We start from the raw sequence: 17,042 nt of genomic DNA on the forward strand, positions 1-17,042 counted from the left end.
TTTGTGTGTGGTGGGATAGGGATCTGTCAGGGCTTGCAGCGGCCGCCACTGGGCGGGGCGCTGGGCGGTCTGCTCCTGACATCAAAGCGGGGCCAGGGATTCTGCAGGACCCTGCTCTGTGGAAGGAGGGGCAGTATACATCACCCAGACTCCCTCTCAATCCACTCACTGGCCTGCTCAACCTGTGCCACTCACCCTCTTTGGCCTCTGCCATCTCCTCCTCCTCCTTCATCCACTCTCCTCCTTGCCTTTGCTCGCGCACTGCTCTGCTCTCACTCTACGCCATCACTCCTTACTCACACCCACCACCTCAGAGCTCTTCCTAGCCACCTTATATAGGGTTTCCTTTCCCCGCCCCGCCCTCCTTCTAGGCTTGGTCCCTCTCCTGACTTGGCCCAGCTGTGCCTCCCCTCAGGTGTTTCCCTCTTACCACTAATCCCTTCTTGGCTTCCTTGCTTTGCTGGCAGGGTGGGGTTGGATGTGAGCCATCCCCAGCTGAGGTCTCCTTGGCCTTGCTCACAAGGAGCTGCCCCAGTAGGCCTTTGAACTGCTGAGCTTGCCTGGCCTTGCTCACGAGGAACTGCCCCAGCCAGCTTCTGTGCTGCTGAGCATGCATGGCCTTGCTCGCAAGGAGCTGCCCCAGCCGGCTTCTGTGCTGCTGAGCTTGCCTGGCCTTGCTCGCGAGGAATTGCCCTGGCCAGCTTCTGGACTGCCTGCTCATTGATGCTGGGTGGGGCTGCCCATCTCCTCCCCCAGAATGCCTGTACCAGCTCCACCTGGAGGGGCTTGGATCCTAGCAACTCCTGAGCCAGACTACTGTCCTCTAGCCCGGGTGTGGCTCTGGGCTGTAGTGGCAGCTTCTCCTCCTTGGCTGGTAAGGGCTTTGTTTGGGCTGCTGCTGGGTCCCTATTCCCCCTGCCTTGGCCCTTTTCCTCTGTCCTGCTTAGCTCCCTCTCTTCCCCCTGGAGGGTGGGACTGGCTGGTCCCTCCCTGCTCCCTCCAGCCCTCTGAGGCTTTGGCCTTTCGCTCCTTCCCCCTGGAGTGGGCAGGTTCTGGACCTGGTTGCTGGCTGGGGTGGTAGGGCCACTGCCTCCCGGTTGCCTCCCACTGCTCCCTCCTGGCAAGTCTGGGGGCTGGGACTCAGACCCCGGACAGGATCTACCCCTTCAGATTCCAGGGCTCCTGCCAGTCTCTGGGCCAAGCTATTATTTATTATTGGTACCTTTCCTGGTGCCTGCTCAGGTCAGGATTCTGGGAGTGGTGCAGTAGGGATCTTGACAAAACTTGGATGATGGCTGGAGGAGAGCCTGCTGCCCCCCCCCCCCCCCGAACATCCAACCACGAACATGTCCGTGAACAGGTCATGCTCGTAAACGTTTGTGAATCCCTGTTCGTGGATGGCAACGAACAATGAACATCATGTTCATTTTTTTTCGTGCCCATCTCTATTTACGAACTGCAATAAACTTTGACTGACTGACTTGTGTGTGGAGGCAAAAAATCTGCATGGCACATGTTCATATGTGAGGTTTGCATTGTTCGCACTCCCGATGAAAGAGGTGTTGTCTGTCTTTGAGCCAGGAAATGCAGCACTCCAGAGCAAAGCAATGCATTTGGGGAAAGCCGCTGAATGTGTGAATGTTTATTTCTGCCTTTAAAGAGAAAAGTAATGCAGGTCTGTTGCTTGCTGTCAGCCATGACAGCCCAAATCAGTCTGACATACTAACTGATGTAACACACTTGTTCATATGGTCCATGTATTTTCAGTATTAAAGCTTAAGGAAAGTGCCTATTAAAACCATTAAATTGAAACTCAATTGTAGAGGGGTGTGTGAAAACTTGTACTTTGGTATGATACTTTAGCTGTCAAATTGGTTTTATATTTTTATGATGTTTGAATTGTATATTTTCTGTTGTAAGCTGCCCTGAGGTTGTTCTCAGGGAGGGCGGGGTATAAATTGAATAAAATAAATAAATAAATATTTCTAAATATTAAAGTATGAAGTATTATAATTTATTACGATTTGACTTTTAACGTGATCTGTATTGAGGATGACTGGCATTGATTCTGAAAAGACACTCAAAAAACTGTCAAAAAACTGCAGGAGTATACCGTATACCCTGCAGCTGTGGACAAGTTTACATCAGGACCACAAAGCGTAGCATCCAGACAAGAATAAAAGAACATGAAAGACACTGCAGACTTGGACAACCTGAAAAATCAGCAGTGGCTGAACATAGCCTAACTCAAACAGGGCACAGTATCTTATTCCAGGACACCAAAATACTGGACAACACTTCCAACTACTTTGTCAGACTGCACAGGGAAGCCATTGAAATTCACCAGCATAAGCAAAACTTCAACAGGAAAGAAGAAACCTTAAGAATGAACAGAGCATGGTTTCCAGTTCTGAAAAACACCAGGCTAACAAAACACTCTACACCCGACAATAGCCCTGCAGAGAAGATTAGCACATCAAGCACCAATCCATATGCAAAAGAACCTCCTCAGGATACAGTGAAGCCTCCCGCCATTAGCATTCCACACCCTGGGAAACTCTTACAGGATGACTCAGCTCAACCCCACCCCTCCTGAGTAGATACAAATGACCTGCCAACATCTTTTCCACACTGTGACACTGAGAGATCTCTGTCTTTTGGTGCTACACCTCTGAAGATGCCAGCCACAGCTGCTGGCGAAACGTCAGGAACTACAATGCCAAGACCACGGCAATACAGCCCGGAAAACCCACAACAACCAACTGTCTTTTCACTACTCTGTCTCCACCCACGGGACGGAAAGTCTTTTCTCTGCTCTGAGACACTTTGATGCTGCTGCTGCAGATGGTATCCATGGGGGCCACCCTCATGAATACAGGCTGAGAATGAGACTTTCCTTACTGTTGCACCAAGCATAATGGTAAGTATGAACTTACAATTGTACAAAGGAGGAGAAGGTGGTCCATTTATCCTGAAGGAATGAACAGGATTAGCGTGTGACAATAAATTTCCCATAAGCTAATGTGAGACACATCTAACTTCTTTGGATCAACTGCCCTGACAGTTCAGGAAGATTATACCAGGAGGTACCCTGGAAATTCCTAATGCAGCACTGCAATGCCGACTAAGGATCCTGTATTCCTGGGACTCAGAGAATTATACCATGCGCATACAAGCAGGGCTTTTTTTCAGCAGGAACGCGGTGGAACAGAGTTCCGAAACCTCTTGAAAATGGTCACATGGCCGGTGGCCCCGCCCCCTGATCTCCAGTCAGGGGGGAGTTGAGATCGCTGAGTGGTGCGGAGGGCAATCTAAACTCCCCTCTGTTTGGAGATCAGGGGGCGGGGCCACCGGCCATGTGACCATTTTCTCCAAGGGCAACCCACTGAGTTCCACCACCTCTTTTCCCAGAAGAAAACCCCTGCATACAAGAATCCCTTTCTGGACTATTGTCCTTGGCTGCTGGGTTTGGCTATCCAGGGGTGTTCAGTGATGGAGCACGGGGCTCAGATTCCTTCAAAAGACATTAAAACCTCTTAGAGGCAATGGATCCGTAACACATGCAAATCGTGCTAGCTACCTTCTTTCTCCTAGGTGTGATGGACATAGACCAGGGCTCTGAAGATGCTGGTTTGAGCCTGGGGGAGGATGGCGAGCTGCATCTGCTTCTAGGGGAGCTACAGGAAGCAGGTCCTTCCATATATTCCAACAACCCCCTACAGGGCATGCTTGCCAACTGTCCCGCCAGCTCAGCCAGAGGGTGAATTCTTTGACAATTGAACGACACATTCCTCTTTTGCACTGTGTGATTGTACAGGACATATAGCACAACACTGCAAAATGCTGATACACTCTTTCCAGCAAACCCAAGAACCTGTGTGTAGTTTGCTGTGGACATGTTTTCCTACTTCTCGCAGTGACGAGCGTCTCCTACCTGAAGTTCTCTTTTGCATCGTGGCATCACTTTCATTCCACACACGAGCACTGCCATGACACTGCTGTTTCAGAGCTCAGTGCTGAGTGACTGACAGATACCTTCCATGGCAAAAAATGACAGATAAAGAAGAATTAGAATTCACCTGCTTTGCCAAGCAGGTAAGATAATTTGTGGTAATGCAAGGGCCCCCATAAGGCAGAGGCCATGGTGTTGTGTGGCATGCCAGATTTGCAAAAGCCACTGGAGCCCACACCAACTGCTAGTGCAGGGCCAGCACTATATATGGGCCAGCACTATATATGGGGTATGTTATCAACCCAAGCAAGGCCCAGGCCCAGGAGAGGATGTCAGGCCTCTCTCATACTTCTAGGATTGCCAGGTCTGAGCTTGGAAATTCCTGGCTATTTGAGGGTGGGATTTGGGAAAGGGCCTCAGCCTGCTCTAATTCCATAGAGCCCACCCTCCAACGCAGCCATTTTCTCCAGGGGAACTGACCTCTGTGGCCTGGAAATCAGTTGTAATTCTGGGACATCTCCCGGCCCCACATGGAGGGTGGCAACCCACATACTGCTCGAGGCCAGGACTGAGCCGAGGACCTGCGGTGCTTTGGCACGTTTCTCACTATGTGGCTCTCAAGCAGTCAATCAGGTGGCTTAATAACCAGCCCTGGCTAGACCAAGATTCACAAAGCAGATATATGGATTGGGGAGATATTAAGCTATAATGTTGACTTTTATATTTTATCTTCTCTTGTGACCCACCCTGAGCCCACTTGCGGGGAGAGCGGGATATAAATATAACAACAACAACAAAAAAAACAAAAATAAAAATAAAAGGGCTGATGTTATTCTGGTCTTATTATGCTCTTATGAAGGCAGCACGATATTGTACTAAAGGGAAGATATCAAAATGGGAACAAAACTTTTCTTAACAGTCACAAACTCCCCATCCTGGTCCCGGCAGCTCACCTGGTACTGAAAGCGAATCACTCCGTTTTGCAACTGTATTGCCATCACTTAAAGAGCCCTGCCTCTTCTGCATGCAGTTCTAACTGTAGATAAAGAATGAATGTTCCTTAAATGTCTCCTTCCTTTGCACTAGAAAAGCAATAGACCCACTTCCCTGTTAAAGACAGTCTCTGGAAGCAAAACCCTCCCTTTGGTGAATGAGCAGCAACATGCGCGCACACACACCACACACACAGAGACACCAACCACTGTTTTTCCTCCCCACATATGATTGGCCAGTTAGCAAAGCACTAGTTACAGAGAGCAGGTGTGGAATATGTTGGTGTTCTCGGGAAGAGCAAAGGGGATGGTTTGGTACGCAGAGCAGCTGCTACTTTTTAGGGAAGGAGAAGAAGAGCGATTCACATATTTCCTCTGATCACAAGATCACAATTGGGCAATTTCCGAAGCAGCCGGGATGATCAGCGAATGTCAATGCATTGCCTGGCAGCAGGTACGTAAAGAAACGAAATTCAACATAGAATTAATGTTATGTCTGTCATGGGACTGTTGTCAGCTGAGCTACAATTTTGCATAATGTCACGTTGAAGTGGTTGTAGAACTGATGGCACAAAGCTGAGGATGTCCCCAGAGCTTAGAAACACTAGATGCTCTTCTCCTGCGGCTTCTAGTACCGCATGAGACCCAGAACCCATGTATTGGTGTGCTGATTTCAGCCAATGAGAGTTTGCAATGGCCAAAAGTTCCTTAGACCTCTGGATGCATCTCCGTTCTGTACCATTTCTAGTTAGGGGTAATTTTGTTTTGATTGTGCAGGACTGGAATTTTGCCACTTTGCAAACTCTTGTTCAAAGGGTGTTTTTGAACCATTCAGCGTGATGCTGGCTGCTGTGTCTTGGGCTTCTGTGTCTGCTGCAGAAATGGGCTCGCCAGAGTGTGACAGCAGCATCCATGGGATTGGTCCGTGGTTTTAGGGATCTGCAAGAGAGATCTCAGAGTCTATTTGAGAGAGAGAGGGATATGAAACAGACTCTGAAAAAGAGTACTTTGGCCAGTTCCTAAAACTAAGAGGAGTTTGCAGATGTTGCTGTCGGTGTGAAGTTTTCTTTTGATTGGTTTATTGGACTTTTATCCTACCTTTCTTTCAAGGAGCTCAGGGACACATATGTTGCCCCCCTTCCTCCATTTTACCCTCACAACATCCCTGTGAGGCACATTAGCCGGAAAGATAGTGACTGGCCCAAGGTCACTCAGTAAATTTAACAGTGAGGGGCAATTTTAACCCAGTCTCCCCAGTTCCCACCCCACACTCTAACACAGTCAGGAAGCTCAGGAGTCTCCAACAAGGTGCCCACTGACACTTTTCCTGATGCCCACCCAAGTGTTTTCAGAAAGTGGATGCGGGCAAGTGGGCACCTGCGTCTGGTTTGCTACTGGAGATCCACTTGGCTGGGCCAATGAAAATAACAGTGGCAACTGCCACCAGATGTTGGTTTTCTTCTCTCTCTCTCTCTCCTCTTTCCCAGTATATTTTTTTAAAAATTACCTCCCTGCACCTGGGCTTCCTCTCTGTGCATGGCTCTGCCTCCTGTGGCAGCCATTTTTTGTTTATGCCCACCAAGCAGTGCCAGAATTCCAAGGGTACCCACAGGCTCAAAAAGATGGATGGACCCCCTGCTCCTGTACAACACTGGGACAGGCTTTTCTTCTGGGGATATAAACCAAATGATAATCCTTAACCACAAATCTTTGGAAGGCAAACTTTATGGTACTTGGAAGTCCGACACAAACATGTCCAAATGGCCACTGTGGCTGTGTGTACATAAAGCTCAACTGAGTATGTGGCCAGAAAAGTGTGGGTCACCCCACCTGCTATCCGTATGATTAGAGCTGCCACAGGAGAAGTATGAACAAAAAGTACACACTATAAAGAGGGTCTTCTAGCCACACTCCATGTGATTTGCTCCCAATTTATTCTCATAGATCAGTGGTTTCAGACCATGCCGAAGGAGAGCCCCAAGGCTCTGCAGAAACTGCTTCTCAATGGCAGGCAAGCTCCTCTCTGCTTCCCAAGCACAGTTGTAGGAGACTGCAGGACGAAATGCAGGTGCCTTTCTACTTGAGCAGGGCCAGTGTTAAAATCTAGCAGTGTAGAGTGAGAGAAGTTCCCAAGAGCTTTCCATTAACACCCAGGAGTTCTTGGCAGATGCATCCACCTTGCAAAGAAAAGTAAGGGGGAAAGTGAAAATAAAAATAAACAGGAAATTACAAACAAATCAAGAGAGGCTAAGGAGTTGGAAAACTGCTGACCTAGATAATTAGCTTGTCTATGCATAATTTAGCTTTAATAATTCTGCACTTAATGTAGAATTTCATTACCTTAGTTCAAGGCTGACAAGAACAGAGAGGAAGCATAATTTGGGTACAGAATCACAAGAGTTGGAAGGGGCCATACAGACCTTCTAGTCCAACCCCCTGCCCAATGCAGGATGAGCCTAAAGCATCCCTGACAAAGATTCATCCAGCCTCTTCTTGAAAACTGCCAGGGAAGGGGAGCTCACCACCTCCTTAGGTGAAGTTCCAAGAATTGCCCTTTTCTGTATGCAAGCTGCAACATGTGCACAAATGTGTGTGTTTCTTTGCAGGGTCACATCAGTCCTTGCCATATTTTAACTCTATGACTGCCTGAACTGTGCAAGTCACAAGGCAGCACAATGGGAGTCACCCATGAGAAACCTAACAAAGTCTACACTCATTCTGACGAGGCAGCACAACATGACTGTAAAGGAACATAAAGAAAAGGATAGGGCTCAAAAACCCAGCCGGTTGAGGACTGAGCACAGAATAGCTGAGAACAGCTGAGAATCAGTTCAAGGAGAAAGAGGGGGGGATTATCATTCTCAAGCCCCTGCAATCTACTTGAGGAGACAGAGCAGATTTCCAAATCGTTTTCACCTTTTTTTGCATCTCCATGCAGGCCTCCAGCTTCCAATCACAAACACCCATCCCATCCCATCTCAAATTTAACTTTGAATGCTCCCCAGTACGGCCTTTGCCCATTCCCTTCTAAAATGGGTCCTCTGCTGGTCACCCAACTGTGAAAACAAGAGTTGAAAGAACTATTCCCTCTGTACTATACTGAAGGAGAGAATGAATGCAGGAAGCAAACAGGGGAATAAATGGACATGTGCCAGTTAAGATTTCCAGTTCAAGCAGCCTGAAGATACTTGTGGATTAATTAATACCAATATTTATGCATCTTGTGGCTTGCTTGCCTTAATGTCTTCACACAGAAATCTCTGCTGCATAGAAAGATAAGTGCTGACATAAATTCAGTTACCATGGCCAGGGAGAGATTTTGCAAATATAATATTCTTGTACAGTCCACCTCACAATCCAGTGCGCTCTCTCTCTCTCTCTCTCTCTCTGAGTGTGTGTGTGTGTGTGTGAGAGAGAGAGAGAGAGAGAGAGAGAGAGAGAGAATGCTCAGTGTGGTCATTTGAGAAGAACTTTCCAAAATAACAGCACATTTCATGGCAAATAAGAGTAAATGGCTCGAGAAAGAAAAAGACGATGGCGCATAACTGCAGCAAAACGCCTGCATCATAGGACATTCCCCAAAGAGGAAAGCCTAGAAGGGCAAAGGACAACAAAACAGAATTCAAAACGGGGACAAGTTAAAACTCAGTGTTATGTGAACATGTGAGCTTGCTTAGGTTCCTTTGTGCAGGTAGTATTATCCAATGTTATTAACGTTCTTTTTTCCTTTTGTGCATACCCTCCCATTATCTTTCAGCATGCAATATGAACTGCCTGGCATCTCCCAGTCAAGAGCTTTCCTGGCTGTGTCGCAAAAATATTTATTGCCCCTCCAGGCTTCTTTCTACTTGGATATTCAAAGGCTGCTGCACAGTGTGCTGACTGTATCCCCTCTGAGTTCCCTCTGGGGCAATCCATCCATCTCACTTGCTGGAACAAACAGCCACTGGCCACTGTGCTTGTATCCATCCATGCAAAGTATAATTTGGCCGGAAGCTACAACATCTCCTACGCTCCTGTCACTGCTGCCATATTCCCCTTCCTTCTTAGGCACTCTGGAGGAGCTGAACCACAATAGTTCTTTGGCCAAGCTCCTGTTACTCTACCAGGCTAGCAACGGGACATCATTCAACTGGACAGACAGCCGGATTGTTGAGTGGGAGAAGTTTGCTGAACTGGCGAAGTACGAGCCAGAGTCACAGAAACCCACCGTGAAGGCTCTCCTCATTGTGGCCTACACAGTCATCATTGTTCTCTCTCTCTTTGGGAACTTGCTGGTCTGCCACGTGGTGATCAAGAACAAGAGGATGCACTCAGTCACCAGCCTCTTCATCGTTAATTTGGCCGTGTCAGACCTCATGATCACCCTGCTTAACACGCCCTTCACATTGGTAAGTACTAAGCCACACTTACCTAAGCCACTCCCAGCACAGCAAGAGAGGCCACGACGTGGGCTGTGTGGCTAATTTCTTTGAGGAAATGGCTTGTTTCTTCTAACTGTAGGTGATCAGGAGCCCAGACATTACCAATCCAGGTTCAGAAGATTCAGAAAGCAATGAGGTGAAAGAGAAATGTGATAGTGGACAAGCAGAGGACTTCATGGGCAGGGAAAGGAGAGGGGACAAGTTTAACTGTAGATATTGATAATGGTTTAGTGGCAGTAGCTCCTATGGATGGAGATAAAGGAATAAGAGTGAGCGGGAAGACAGCCAGTATGAGTGGGATGCAGCAAGAAATAGTTATGGCCTTACAGTGCCTTGCTCCGGGCTACTGACTTTTATAAGCATACACAATAGCCCGAATGTGCCTGGCTCACATGGGAGCTCTCTGGAAGATGGATGAGGCCTTGTATGCAAAGAATAAATTCTCATTAGCTCTGGCTTGACAGCTATGATTCTTTTTGCCTTGTTGATGGCCCCATTGGTTTTCCACAGGTTCGATTTGTTAACAGCACATGGGTCTTCGGGAAAACTATGTGTCATCTCAGCCGCTTTGTGCAGTACTGCTCCCTCCATGTATCCACACTGACCTTGACAGCCATAGCTCTGGACCGACATCAGGTATGGTATCCCTACATCATTCCAGGAAGACTTGGGGGACGGGTGCTCTGAAATCAGCAGGGTTTTCACTGGAAGGTGGTAGGGAAATGCAGCTCTCAAAGGCAGAAGGTCTTTGCTTAAGGCTTCATCCTGTAGACTGGAGCTGTGCTCAGACTCATCTGTGCACTCATCTGTATTTGTTCCATGGCCAGTGTCAGACTGTGGGATCCCAGTTATCTAGAGTTCGTCTCCCCCCTTCTGCAAGAAGCACAAGGTCTCTTGGTTTCAAAAGGTTTATTGGAAGATTATGCTCAGGATACAGGGGTCCACGATCCAAGGACTTGAGGCCCTTGGCTGAACCAAAGCTTTGTTGAGAATGACACATAAAACGAAAGTAACAACACTTCAGACACCCATTCCCAGCCTCCCCCATTAGTCCTGTCTAGAGAGCCTGGGAAGGCGAGGACGTCAAGGTCGGCCAGAACTGGGTGATAAGAGAAGTCTTCGCTCCCATGGATATAGGCGGCCTGGACAGCACCTGGGCCTGGAGGGAGAGAACTAAACAGCTACAGATTATAACATGAGAACATGGCGTAGCTATGGCTCGAGAACTGAACAGCAAACTGACACTCTGACAGCCAGTTCATATGACCTCTCTGGCCCAAGGGCAGCTGCCTTTGAAAATCCACACATGACAGATCTTCAGTCCTCATGAATAGAAGGCCTGCACAAATTATGATCTAGCAAGCATTCATAAATTCACAAATAAATATGCATATTTTGTTTAAAAGCTCACAGAAACACCAACTGTTTGGGATCAAATTTTTAATAAAGTTGGAAGCAGGATTTGTGGTTAATGGTTAGAATCTTTAGTGGTTAGAATTAACTGATGGAATTCTAAAGTCAGCTCAGCATGGAAAATGGTTAAAGGAGGTTTGTGGTAGCAGAGAGAAATTACAGAATTAACAAATTAAATCTGGACCATTTGCTTGAGAGCACATGAAATTGACTTAAAAGTGGTCTTTTTATGAAAAAGACTGGTAATGCATATGCCTTCTCTCTAATAACCTGAGCTTTTACATATACAGGTAATTTTCTTAAAAGCTTCCCTCGTGGGGAGCCATTAAAGAGCCAACAAAGAATCACTTTGGAGCCCCATTTCTTTCAGGTCATCCTGAACCCACTTAAGCCAAAGCTCTCCCTGACTAAAGGAGCACTGAGCATTTCTGGGATCTGGGGACTGGCGGCCTGCTTTTCCCTGCCCCATGCCATCTACCAAAAGCTTTTCCAGTATAATTATAGGTGAGTTTTAATCCTTTTTCTTTCCATTAGATTGTACGTTATGCTTTTAAAAAATTCCTTTGCCTGCTCTTGAAATGTGGCATAAATGAATATTTGGTGCAATGGTAGTTTTTTTGATGAATCATGTGTTGGTTTTTATTTGTAACTATAAAAATCAAAAACAGTAAATTGATAAAATCAAAATAAACTAATAAAATGGCAGGAAAAAACCAGCAAACCGCCTCTTAAATACAAGGTGGCCAGTTATGTCTAATCCCTCCATACTGTCATCTTGCCATCCAAGATATAGTGCCAGCTCAGATCAGGAATATGCATAAAGGATGTGGGGGAACCTACCTGGTGTAAAGCAACATCTCCACAGCTCTTTTTCTTTTCTTCAGTTTTACATTTCCTTATCCTAAGATCCTAGAAAGGGTATGTGTGTATACTGAAAGAGCCTTCTACACATATTCAGTATAGTAGACACATATTTACATCAGCTTCACAAACACTCATTCAGACCCCATTAGATTTTTTTTAAGTGGATGTGTATTTTTTCACAAAGACGCCAGCTGCATGAAAGTAGAACTGGGCAGGGAAAGTTCTCCAGCCAAGCCAAGTGAGCAGATAGATGCACAATAAGAAGGGTGTCCCAGTGCCCCTTAGGGGCTCAAGTCACTCCCAGCCATCAACTTTGTGGGAAGTGACCAGCATTCCCTGCTGAGCCCATGCTGCCTTGGACCCAGGAGGGGATGGGCGCAGTGTACTGAGAGGAGGGGCATGGCAAAATATCCGGAACTGACCTGAAAGTGGATCAGTGGAATCACGTATATGGGCAGGCAAAGAAATGACAAAATACACCACAGCTTTTTGGTGCCTCTTCTTGTCCTCAAGCGAAGGAAGGCCAAGCCCGATCACGAGACGCTCTTCTGTTGCAGGACCCAAGTTGTCACCCACTCCTGTCTGGAACATGCTACTAACACTCGTACAATTTGTCTACACTAACCAACCATACCTAAATATTATCTATGCAAATGCAAAGTTCAGCATCCAGGTTATAACTGTGTAACTTTAAACATAATGCAAAACCTTTACACTTCTTTACAATGTCTCTCCTAGCACTGTAAGCTAGCCCTCTAATATTCCAGTGCTGGAGATTAAAGAACTGAACCTGACAGATTAGTATTATCAGTACAGCTAAACTGGATTTGGAACTCAGGGTACTGAGTGAAAGACCAACACTCTCTTCACTCTGTCCCTTAATGCAGATACTGTCTCCTCACCTTTATCTTTTCTGCTAGGTTTTCACCTTTTCAGTACCAGTGTTTGCTCTTCTTCCTTTATTTAAGTTATTGTTTTTAACTGTTAATGTGCAATAAAAATGCCCACACATGGCATGTTGTTACATTTCATTCTTCTTTGTGATTCGCTTTTAATGCTTGCGCTATCTTACTGATGCATGTCAGTTACAAAAGTATGGAGGTGCTGTTCAGAACTTTCCACTTGCAATTTCTTTTAGCATCTCTCTTCACATAAGCGATATGTTTCTATTCATTCCTATCCCAGCTCACTGGGGAAAATACATTTCTCCTGATCTCATCAGCTGGCTCACAATGGCCAGCGCACAAAGCCACAGCGCCAACGTTTCAATTTCTGAGAGCAGCCTGCTCTCTCGGCTCAGAGGTTGCAATTGTCACCCAGCCACAACAAACACCCATTGTATTTTTACAGGTATAGCAGGAACATTTGTAACTGAATTTTCTGGCAGGCAAGCTGTAGCATAGTGGTTAAGTGGTTGAACTGCAAATCAGCACTCTGCTAGTTTGACTCCCACCACTGCCATGAGCTCAGCAGGTGGCCATGGGCAAACCCCTCCTCTCAGCCCATCCCCTCAGCTGTATTGTGGGGATAAGAACACTGCTTTTGTTCACTGCTCTGAGTGGGGTACCCTTTTTGTCCAGAAGAGCAGTATATAAGTGCACTGTTGTTGTTTTTTAATTATTATTATTACTACTACTACATTACAGCTACAGCCCCACATCTACCAATGCCGAACAACTATAAAGCTGCAGCCAGATGCTTAAGTGCCTCCCTCTCCCCCAGTCCACAGCTTTCTCTTCACAGCCCCGCCTCAGGTTACTCCCCTCTAAACAAGCTCTTTTCCAGCCTTGGTGCCTGGCTGGAATAACTAGTGATAATGAGAGGGGGCGGGGGAGAGATGGCAGGCAGAGAATGGGACCAGTGTCCCCTCACATCCAGCACTTTTCCACTTCAAAAAGTCCCTCTAAAATATATTTTTTAAAAAATCACCTCCAACTCTTACTTTTTGGGTTTGTTTGCAAGCAAAACCTGCTCCTCTGCTCTCATCCTGGAAGAGGTGAAGAGGCTAAAGTAATAGACAGAAGAGATTAGGATAGCTGATGGAAGCAGAAACGCCATTACGTTAAAATCCTTCCCCCTTGTTCTCCTCATTGCCACTGATTAATTTCACAGTTTGATTAATATCTTTAATATCCTGTTTTCAGCTTCCTGCACTGCATCAACAGTGCGGCAAATATGACACTGCCCACTCTAGCTGTTGGCGACGGGGGACACAAAAGCTTACGTATGGAATGGCTGAATTATTAGCTCAGTTGGTTCCCCGAACAGCTACAGATGAATACCAACTATTCATTTAAGAAGAGTGGTGGTTGATCTCAAGGAAATGAATTTTCTGGGGGCACTTGTAAAGTTAATAAGTAATAAGCTAACAGTCATGGATAAATTATGTAAATGGCATTGTGCCCACTGAAATTAGACAAAGGTGAGACAGTAGGGTTTCTAAAAACAACAACAAAGGGCCTTTTAGGCTGGGGGCTGCAGAAGTGTGCTGCCAAGAGATGGCAGCTCCTCACCACTCCAAACAGCAATCCTGAAACCTTGCAATTTCCCTGCTGCAACAATTGCGAGCAGTGTTCAAGAGTGTCACGGGGGTCTTTCGTAAGATGATCTGACAGTGCCATTTCCAGTTTTCTCCCAAACCTATTGAAAGCTACAGTAGCTGAAACAGCAGAGTTTCAAGATAGACAGGTCAAAGACAAGATCCATTAAACCTAGGGTTCATGAGAGATGAAGAGGCAGAAAAGCAGCCGGAGAGAGCCGGGACAGATGAGAACATCGTGCACGCCTGAGAAACAGAGAGGACAGGGAGGAAGCCAGGCCAGGATGCTACCAGAAAGGCACTTGTGGCTTCCACTCATAAAAGACAAGGACTTGGCACAACCTACTCCCAAAGTGGCAGAGCCACCAGGGGAAAGACTATGAGAGCAGCATCCTTGGGGTCTGGGAGCCAGACAAGTTGCCTAAGCCATTTAGGAGCAGTTGCCTCCAGCATCATCACTGCCTGTCTGCCCGCTGGCTAGGGTTGCCAGGTCCAGGTTAGAAAATTCCTGGAGATTTGGGGGGTGGAGCCTAGAGAGGGCAGGGTTTGGGGAGGGGGGCCTCAGTGGGGTATAATGCCATAGAGTTCACCCTCCAGAGCAGCCATTTTCTCTAGGGGAACTGGTCTCTGTTGCCTGGAGGTGAGTTGTAATACTGGGAGGCCTTTGGCTACCACCTGGAGGCAGGCAATTCTACCACTGGCACATCCTCTTCTTGCCCTCTTGCTCCTCCTCTTGAGACCCTTCCAAGAAGCTGCTGCATAACAGCCTGCATGCACAGCCATGCTTGCAAGAAGTTGCAGGCTGTTCCTGCGAGGAAAGGGACAGACTCCGGGAGGGAAGCAGCACATCCTGTGCTCAGCCTCTCTTGGCGGGCGGGCAGTGCTGTTTCCTGCTGCCCTGCAAGCAGCTAAAGGGGCACATGCTGGAGCCAAGGCTCATCAAAAGGCTCTATGAATGATTTGCAGGAGAGGAGAGGAGGAGGCGGCCCAAAGGGGCTTTTGCAGATCTCCATCATCTCCCCCTTTCCCTATAAAGCAAACAGAAAAGGGATAAAGAGGTCCTCTCCTCATAGTGTAGTTGGAGCACCTGCACAAGACCTCCTTTTTGTCACCCACCTCACCCTACAGCCATGCCTCACATGCCCATGCTTGTGAAAAACTTCAGCCTGTGGGACCACAGGCAGCGGAAACTGGCCCTGGAGTACAATTGTGATTTCAGTGGCCCTTTTACTGAGATGAACAGAAGATGGAAAGTGTCACCCTGAGATAGTCATACTGTCTCACCATAGCACACCTCACATGGTTTGGGGGAAAGATAAAATGGGGATATCATTTTCAGAACTCCTTGGGAAAAGGGTGGGCTATAAATGAAAGGAAATGTATAGTACACAGAGAGCCCAGTCCTTTTTTGCCTATCCACATGAAGGACAAGTGCTTTCATGGGATATGTCAGTGTGGTGTGATGAGGTGGCAAGTGTATATCTTTGTTGGGGGTCTGTGATGGCTCTCAGCAGTCCTGCAAAGTCGCAGCAGCATACTCAAGGAACTGCTGATTACTCAGACCTGTCTTTAATAAACCTAACAACAAATAAATTGACAATAAATCTCAAGCACAGAATTTACTTAAGGGGATTAAGGGTACTAAAAAAGTATTTGCAAGTCACACTAGAGGCATTACGAGGTTAATTGCATTCAGGTTTTCTGACCACGTAATGATGGCTGTATTTCTTTGCCTTTGAAGGGAAGCCACCGTTCGGCGTTTGTGCCTCCCTAATTTTCCAGAGCCAGCAGAGCTGGTGTGGAAATACCTGGATCTTTCTACCTTCCTCCTCCTCTACCTCTTGCCTCTCCTCATCATAACAGTAACTTATGCACGGCTGGCCAAGAAGCTGTGGTTGCGCAATGCCATTGGGGACATCACTACACCACAGTACATTGCCCATCGCAAGAGCAAGAAGAAGAGCATCAAAATGCTGGTCCTGGTGGTGGTGGTCTTTGCTGTCTGTTGGTTTCCACTCCATTGTTATGTGCTTCTCATTTCCAGTCTGGGTATCAAAACCAAGAACTCCCTTTATTTCGCTCTGCACTGCTTCGCCATGAGCAGCACCTGTTACAACCCTTTCATCTACTGCTGGTTGAACGAAGGCTTCCGCTCAGAGCTTAAGTCCTTGCTTGCCATGTGCTGGAAGGCACCTCAGACACAGGACAACCTGATCCCAGGGATGACTCTGCCTTACCGTGAAGCATGGATGCAGCAAGCCCAGTACAAGCAGAGAGTTTCTTTACAGAGCATTCGATCCACCACAAATGTGCAGACGCTGAACACGGATTTGTGAAATGAGCTGGTCAAAGAGAGTTGACAAGCTTTTCTTGGTAAAAGTTTTCATTAAAATGATCAACCAAATACTTCTTTGCCAAAAGATACTCACCATGGATTCCCAGTGCCTTCCCTGTCTTTTAGTTATTACCATTGTAACAATTATTTAACTTTATCCAAAAATTGTTACTTCATTCCATCTGTCAAGCTATGGATGACAGGATATGGTAGACAGGTCCGTGCACCATTGCAACAAGAAGCTCTTGATTAAATGGTTTTATTCAGAAATCCAATCATTTCCATATATATTTCCATAGAGTTACTCAGAGGCAAGAAAGCATCTCAGCAGTACATACTTCCTTGATAGGAATAAAGACTTGAGGAAAGTACAACTCTAAATACCCACTCATTTTCCCCCTTCCCAGCTAGACCACAGGTTTGTGCGGTAAAGGGTCTGGGAATGCATGAAAGTAAACTGTAACATTTCAGACAGTACAAGGTCACTCCAGTGAGCCTCAAAGAAACGAGAGAACACAGCTGG

At 46.7% G+C, this 17,042-nt stretch overlaps 1 protein-coding gene across 1 annotated transcript; it reads left to right on the forward strand.

The window, feature by feature from the left end:
• The first annotated feature begins 5,362 nt into the window (after nt 1-5,362).
• Nucleotides 5,363-16,520, forward strand: LOC129341319 (G-protein coupled receptor 83-like). The gene is made up of 6 exons (XM_054996447.1): nt 5,363-5,398; nt 5,760-5,865; nt 8,995-9,335; nt 9,879-10,004; nt 11,152-11,285; nt 15,926-16,520. The coding sequence occupies exons 1-6, from the start codon at nt 5,363-5,365 to the stop codon at nt 16,518-16,520; spliced, it is 1,338 nt and encodes a 445-aa protein (XP_054852422.1).
• Nucleotides 16,521-17,042: the final 522 nt, after the last annotated feature.

The sequence above is a fragment of the Eublepharis macularius genome, chromosome 13 (assembly GCF_028583425.1).
Source record: "Eublepharis macularius isolate TG4126 chromosome 13, MPM_Emac_v1.0, whole genome shotgun sequence".
NCBI lineage: Eukaryota > Metazoa > Chordata > Lepidosauria > Squamata > Eublepharidae > Eublepharis > Eublepharis macularius.

Coding starts and splice junctions, on each gene's coding strand:
- LOC129341319 (XM_054996447.1), top strand. CDS start 5,363: ATGATCAGCGAATGTCAATGCATTGCCTGGCAGCAG. Junction 5,399..5,759: donor AATGCATTGCCTGGCAGCAG/GTACGTAAAGAA, acceptor TCTTGTTCAAAG/GGTGTTTTTGAACCATTCAG. Junction 10,005..11,151: donor TAGCTCTGGACCGACATCAG/GTATGGTATCCC, acceptor CATTTCTTTCAG/GTCATCCTGAACCCACTTAA.